Consider the following 7,934-nt stretch of genomic DNA (forward strand, 5'->3'; position numbering starts at 1 on the left):
CAGCCCCCGTGAACAACATGGTCAATAGTGTGAAGATGAGTTGCTAAGACGATTTGGTACGACTCAGAGAAGGAAAGAGACAACTCTGCCCTTAGCCTGATGAGGCCAACAGGAAAGAACCACATTTGGGGCAGCCTTTGATAATGTGGCAATGAGAGAGAACCTTCTTTAAGAGGGGACTCCCTGTTGCCAACCTTGAAAACATAAAGATGGGACATTCGTTTACTGGGGCTGTTGCAGAGGGGATGTGCCCAAGGTTGGGCCACCCTGCTTGAGAATTAAAGCACCTTGTTCTCCTGAGCTGTTTGAATGCTCCAATCACCGGATTTGGGCTCTGGGGCAACGCAGGTCTCTGTCCGACCTTTCCGGAGAGCGCTTTCTCTTGGGGGCACGTCTGGGGACTGGCTTCTCTGCTTCCACTACTGGCATGACCAAAGGAACATACCCATAGGCCCGGAAGCCACCAACCAGGTAGTATGTCTCTCCATGCCAGCCCAACTGCGTTTCTCCACGCCATCGGTAGAGGACATGGTAGTGACCAGGTGTAGGAGGAGAAACGGGAGCCACTGCTGCTGCTAAGAAAATCAGAACTGATCAGTCACTTCTGCTGTGCACAGTCTCCTGCCAGTATTTCCCTCTTTCATGCTTCTCCCAGTTTCTGGCTGAAGACCTTTAGTCTACTTGACATCCAAAACACAGCCTTGGCCCATCACCTCTATGAGTCCCTAGAAGAGGGACACTGGCTGCAAAAGCAATTCCTAGAGCCTAGGGCTGCAGCAGATGAGGAAGTCTCTTCACCGTTTCCAGGGAAAACATTAGAACCCGAAAGTAATTTCAATCATGATCTTCTCCATCTCTCCCTTCCACAACAGAGAAGACATTTCTTGCAGTCTGTCACTTCTGAGGCTTTCATGGAAATGTCTTTCAAGATTTGGAAAAAAATAATCTAATATAAATTGGTTAAGAACCCCACCCACCTTGGAAACCCCTCTTGGGCTCAATTTATACTGCCTGTTTCAACCACACTGAACTCTAGCCCTCTGATACTTTTATGTCGATTAGAACAAGGCCAAATCCTGAGGCAGAGTGATCAGGAGACTTAGAACCGGGTTCTGGGTCCCAAGTCTAGGCTCACATCAACCCAGCCTCCTGGGACACCATCTCCTCAGCCCTCCAGTCTCATTAGTACTGCATCAACCCCCCTTCGTTCTTTTGGTCTTCCCATCATTATGGCAACACCCTCTCCCCTAGTACTCAGCAACTCAGTATGGGATGTGTCTGAGGGGACCGATAGAGACGCCTACATGACAGCACAGATGTGCCTGCATTGGCAGGTGCGGTTCAAGGTGGCCCTCTTCCTCAAACTGCTCCTTTTACCATTTGCCAACAAAAATGCACTTGTCTTTTGCTAAGAGGCCAATCAGGAAAGGGTCTGAATGGAAGCATCCTTTAGCCCAAAGGAGAAGGCTACATTTATAAAACTCAGAACCGTCCTGCACACTTGTCCAGGGATGACATTTCACTTCTCCTCAGCAGTGAACACTGTGGGTCAGTGAAGGTGTCCCAGGTCACTGGTATTACTTAGTGCTGGGAAAATGCTCAGGGGTACGTAGTTGGCTAGCACCACAGGAATATGTGCCAGCCAGGTGAGGCTGTGTGTACACCTTACCTCCTGTAGAGATGCCCGGTCTGAGTGTACCTGCTGCACTGTCTACCCAAGGAACAGAGCAGAGGTTAGAGTACATAACGACTATCCATTCAGACATTCTCTCTCACACAACCAAAGAGATTGGTATCTGGTGGAGAACTGGTAGGGAAGATTCTCTGAGGGCACCCCTTTCCACAGTTACCCTGCCATGGAAACTGTGAGAAGGCTTGTGAGGGCATCACTACCCAGTGAGGTCTTAGAAGGAACCTGTGACTTGCAGGGCAGGCTTCAGGAGGAGGGGCAATTTTGTGGAGGAGAGCAGGGTGGAGGCAGAGGTACTCTGCCTCGCCCCTCACACCTGGGCATTCTCTCCCATGCCCTAGTCTAGCAGACACCCCAGATGCGGGGTGCCGGTGGTCTGGCACAGCCACTGGGGCCCCAGGGTGGGCAAGAGAGACCCACATTCTGAAATTGGCTTCAGAGGCAAGATTAATATAAGAGACAGCTAGGTTGTATGGCACTGACGCTAAGAGGCAGAGATTTGTGTGGACTGGGGAATCAGGGAAAGCTCCTTGCCAGTGGGCCTGAAGAACAAGTAAGATTTTGACCCACGGGGAAGAGAGGAAAGACATTCCAGTTTAGAAGAATAAAAGCAAAAACACACTCTTCTCGACCTTGTCCCCCAAATATAAATTCATAGCACCCTCACATTTTTACAATTGAGGACTGAAAAAAAAACAGGAGGTTAAGTGGCCTACCCAGTGTTACACAGGAAGTGCAGAGGTGTTCTGCTCAATGGTTAGGTTCATGTTGGGGCTCCGAATTTACAGCTGACAGGAATGTGAGAACAACCTCATGCCATTTCAAACATTTCCACGTGATACTGAGAGAGCTGTCTAAGGTGCAAAATGAGGGTGCTGAATGGTCTCACAAAGTGGGAATTGTGGGACAATTTTAACATGAAATCGAAAATAAATTCATGACTAAAGGACATAATACAAAACGACAACATCATCATTACACTCCCCTCTCCCCTAGAAGTAAAAATCATTAGAATCCTCTATCTCTCCACCATGAAAGGATGAGATAAAGGCTCAGCAGCAGCCCCAGTGAAAAACATGGTCAACAGGGTGAAGAGGTGTTACTAAGACAACTTGGTGCGACTCAGACAAGGTAAGAGACAACTCTGCCGTTAGCCTGATCAGACCCACAGGAAGGAACTACATTTGGGGCAGCCTTTGATAATGTGGCAATGAGAGAGAACTTACTTTAGGAGGGGACTCCCTGTTGCCGACCTTGAAAAAGTAGAGATGGGACATTTGTTTACTGGGGCTGTTGCAGAGGGCATGTGCCCAGAGGTTGGGCCACCCTGCTTGACAATCAAAGCACCTTGTATTTCTGAGCTGCTTGAATGCTGCAATCGCCGGATTTTGGGTCTGGGGCAACACAGGTCTTTGTCCGACCTTTCTGGACAGCGTTTTCTCTTGGGAGCACGTCTGGGGACTGGCTTCTCTGTTTCCACCTTTGCTGGCGTGGCCAAAGGAACATCTCCGTAGGCCCGGTAGCCATCAACCAAGCAGTATGTCTACCCATGCCGGCCCAAGAGTGTTTATGCACACCCTCGGTAGACGACATGGTAGTGACCAGGTGTAGGAGGAGAAACGGGAGCCACTGCTGCTGCAAAGAAAATCAGAACTGATCAGTCACTTCTGCTGTGCACAGTCTCCTGCCAGAATTTCCCTCTCTCATGTCTCTCCCAGTTTCTGGCTGAAAACATTTAAGCTACTTGACATCCAAAACACAGCCTTGGCCCATCACCTCTATGAGTCCCTAGAGAAGGGACACTGGGAGAGAAAGCAATCCCGAGAGCCTAGGGCTGCAGCACATGAGGAAGTCTCTTCACCGTTTCCAGGGAAAACAGTAGAAACCGAAAGTAATTGCAATCATGATCCTCTCCATCTCTCCCTTCCACCACAGAGAAAACATTTCTTGCAGCCTGTCACTTCTGAGGCTTTAATGGAAATGTCTTTCAAGTTTTGGAAAAGAATAATCAAATATAAATTGCTTAAGAACCCCGGCCACCTTGGCAACCCTTTTTGGGCCCCATTTATACTGCCTGTTTCAAACACACTGAACTCTAGTTTTATACTTTTACGTCGATTAGAACAAGGCCAAATCCTGAGGCAGAGTGATCAGGAGACTCAGAACCGGGTTCTGGGTACCAAGTCTCGGCTCACATCAACCCAGCCTCCTGGGACACAATCTCTTCAGCCCTCCAATCTCATTAGCACTTCATCAACCCCCCTTCGTTCTTTTGGTCTTCCCATCAATATGGCATCACCCTCTCCCCTAGTACTCTGCATCTCTTTATGGGATGTTTCTGAGGGGACATGACAGCACAGAGGTGCCTGCGTTTGAAGGTGAGGTTCAAGAGTGGCCCCCTTCCTCAAACTGCTCCATTTACCATTTGCCAACATAAATGCACTTGTCTTTTTCTAAGAGGCCAATCAGGAAAGGGTCTGAATGGAAGCATCCTGTATCCCAAAGGGGAAGGCTACATTTATAAAGCTCAGAACCGTCCTGCACACTTGTCCAGGGATGACCTTTCACTTCTCCTCAACAGTGAGCACTGTGGGTCACTGAAAGTGTCCCAGGTCACTGGTATTACTTAGAGCTGGGAAAGTGTTCAGGTGTATGTGCCACAGGAACATGTGGCAGCCAAGGGAGTTTGTGTGTACACCATGCCTCTTGTACACATGCCCGGTCTCAGTGTACCTGCTTCCCTGCCCTCCCAGGGAATAGAGGACAGGTTAGAGTAAATATAGAAGATGTGGTCAGATATTCTCTCTCAGACAAAAAAAGAGATTGGTATCTGGTGGAGATCTTTCTCCAAGGAAAGAAGTACCCACCAAGGTAGGGAAGTTTCTCTGAGGGAAGCACGTTTGCATAGTTACCTTGCCATGGAAACTGTAAAAAGGCCTATGACGGCATCAATACCCAGTGAGTTCATATGATGAAACTGTGACTTGAGGGGCAGGCTTCAGGAGGAGGTGCACTTTTGTGGAGGAGAGCAGGGTGGAGGGAGATGTACTCTATCTGGCCCCTCACATCTGGGCCTACCCACCCATGCTCTCGTCTAGTAGACACACTAGGTGTCGTGCGGCAGTGGGGCTGGCACAACCCCAGGGGTGCCAGGAGGGTAAGAGAGTCCCACATTCTGAGTTTGGCTTGAGAGGCAAGATTAACGTAAGAGATAGCTAGGTTGTATGCCACTGACCCTAAGAGGCAGAGATTTGTGTGGCCTGGGGAATCAGGGAAGGCACCTTGGCAGTGGGCCTGAAGGACAAGTGAGATTTGGACCCATGGGGAAGAGAGGGAAGACATTCCAGTTTAAAAGAATAAAAGAAAAGACACACTCTTCTCGACCATGTCCTTTCCCAAATATAAATTCATAGCACCCTCACGTTTTTACAACTGAGGACTTAAAAATACCAAGAGGTTAAGGGGCCTACCCAGTGTTACACAGGTAGTGGAGAGGTGTTCTGTTCAATGGTTAGGTTCATGTCGGGGCTCCAGATTTACAGCTGATAGGAATGTGAGGACAAGCTCATGCCATTTCAAATATTTCCAAGTGATACTAAGAAAGGTGTTAAAGGTGCAAAATGAGGGTGCTGAATGACCTCACAAAGTGGAAATGGTGGGCCCATTTTAACATGAAATTGAAAACAAATTCATGACAAAAGGACATAATACAAAATGACAACATAATCATTACAGTCACCTCACCCCTAGAAGTAAAAATCATTAGATTTCTCTCTCTCTCCACCATGAAAGGATGAGATAAAGGCTCAGCAGCAGCCCCTGTGAAAAACATGGTCAACACTGTGAAGAGGTGTTACTAAGATGATTTGGTCCAACTCAGAGAAGGAAAGAGACAACTCTGCCCTTAGCCTGATCAGGCCCACAAGAAGGAACATTTGGGGCAGCCTTTGATAGTGTGGCAATGAGAGACAACCTTCTTTAGGAGGGGACTCCTTGTTGCTGACCTTGAAAAAGCAAAGATGGGACATTCGTTTAATGGCAGTGTTGCAAAGGCGATGTGCCCAGGAGGTAGAGACTGCTTCAACTACCATTTTAGAGGTTGGACCACCCTGGTTGAAAACCACAGCACCTTCTATTCCTAAACTGCTTGAATCAGCGGGTGCATGTTAGGACACGCGAAGTCAGGCCCCATTGGAGCAGACTGCCTTTGGGAGTGGTAGAATGTGAACTGTGAAGGGGAATGCTCTGGAGGAGCTTTGTCATGGCAGGTGGGCCAGCATGAGACCATTCAGATGCTCCAAGGCTCCAGAGATTACTTGGCTGGGAGCATCCCTCTGATGTGGTGGGGGGACTTCTACCTTAATAGGACCTGGCTGGGCATCTGGCGGAGGCAGAATAAATGGTTTATTAACTTACAAGAGTGAGAGACTCACCTGTGTGGTTCCACAAAAGCACTTAAAAAGACTTGTACCTGGATTCTTGAGCCAACCCTAAGAAAACTTATCTAGATGTGGAGTAGGGCTCAGGAAGCTGTACTTTTAATAAGCTTCCTGGGCAGTCCCACCATAGTGGTCCATGGATAGAGTGACCAAATTATTGTGTATTCTCAGTTGCTTTTGGGAATCAAAGTGGGCGATATGAGAAACTGCAGCAGCCCTATGTATAAACAGGGAACATTCAAGGCAAACAGAGGTGTTTAGTTATTCTATGCATGAATCAGATTTCAGAAAAGCTAGCCTGGGTGTTAAAGAGCACAACCCTTATGACAGTCAGACCAGATTCTGTCCTACTTACGTGTGTGATTTTGACCAAGTTCTTTTATCCTTCTGACTGTTGCTTCATATGGAAAAGAGCTATGGCTGTACATTTAGCACAATATTCTCTTTTGGCAAAAGTTGCTCTGGGTCCATTTGTGTTCTCTGCAACTTAATCCTTTCCAGTGTGCAAGTATTTTTAAGTTGTTTGGTGAAGTATTACATTTGACTTTCAACTGTTCATTACTTTGGGCAAAGCTTATGTGGTGCTGCAGAGACTAGAACCTATGCAGAGATAGTGAGAGGATATTATAAGCTTATTCTGCCAGTTTATAAGAAAAGTTTAAGTTTTTCTCCTCTTCCTCCACCTGCCACCAAGAGATGAGAAAGCAGGCAGAGCCTGGAAATGCACACCAAGCAATACTTCTGGGGAGCTAGTTGGAGCGCGAGGGCTGCCGCCTGAGCGCAGCTCCGCTGAGCAGGGCGGGTTGGCGGCATGTCCAGCAGCTACTGGCGGAGCCCAAGGGTGTGGGGCGCGGGCCCGGGTGGCGGCTGCACTGGAGCAGCGAGTGAGGGCCAGGGGCCGTTCTGGGGCGGCCGCCCCATTACCAGACTGGCCGAAAGCCCTCCTGGTTCCTTCGCCATTCCCCTTTGCCGGGAGCCGGGAGCAGCCCGGAACCGGGCACCTGCGGCCACAGCCCGGAGATACACCAGAAATACATCTACACGTGGAACAACTCCTACAGAACACCTACTGAACGCTGGCAGAAGACCTCAGACCTTCCAAAAGACAAGAAAGTCCCCACGTACCTGGACGTGTGGATGAAAGGCTCTTGGTGCTGCAGCCAAGAGTCAGTTCTGTGCCTCTGAGGTGGGAGGGCCAACTTCAGGACACTGGTCCACAAGAGACCTCCCAGGTCCACATAATATCAAATGGCGAAAATCTCCCAGAGATCTCCATCTCAACACCAGTACCCAGTTTCACTGAAAGACCAGCAAGCTAGAGTGCTGGACACGCTATGCCAAACAACAAGCAAGACAGAAACACAAACCCACTCATTTTAGGAGAGAGACTGCCCTAAAATCATAATAACTCCACAGACACCCCAAAACACACCACCAGACGTGGAACTGCCTACCAGAAAGACAAGATCCAGCCTCATCCACCAGAACACAGGCACTAGTCCCCTCCACCAGGAAGTCTACACAACCCTCTGAAACAACTTTAGCCACTGGGGACAGACACCAAAAACAATGGGAACTATGAACCGGCAGCCTGCAAAAAGGAGACCCCAAACACAGTAAGATAAGCAAAATGAGAAGACAGAAAAATACACATCAGATGAAGGAGCAAGATAAAAACACACCAGACCCAACAAATGAAGAGGAAATAGGCAGTGTTACTGAAAAAGAATTCAGAATAATGATAGTAAAGATGATCCAAAATCTTGTAAATAGAATAAACTAAATGCAAGAAACATTTAACAAGG

The 7,934-nt window shown here is 48.3% G+C and overlaps 1 protein-coding gene across 1 annotated transcript; it reads right to left on the bottom strand.

Annotated features, from left to right (window-relative positions):
* Window positions 1-318: 318 nt before the first annotated feature.
* LOC309973972 (DPEP2 neighbor protein-like) lies at window positions 319-1,745 on the bottom strand (the record flags this gene model as incomplete). The annotated part of the gene is made up of 2 exons (XM_082858436.1): window positions 319-575; window positions 1,670-1,745. The coding sequence occupies 2 exons, from the start codon at window positions 1,743-1,745 to the stop codon at window positions 319-321; spliced, it is 333 nt and encodes a 110-aa protein (XP_082714562.1).
* Between the last annotated feature and the right edge of the window lie 6,189 nt (window positions 1,746-7,934).

The sequence above is a fragment of the Leucopleurus acutus genome, assembly GCF_964270905.1.
Source record: "Leucopleurus acutus genome assembly, chromosome: 17".
Classification (NCBI taxonomy): domain Eukaryota; kingdom Metazoa; phylum Chordata; class Mammalia; order Artiodactyla; family Delphinidae; genus Leucopleurus; species Leucopleurus acutus.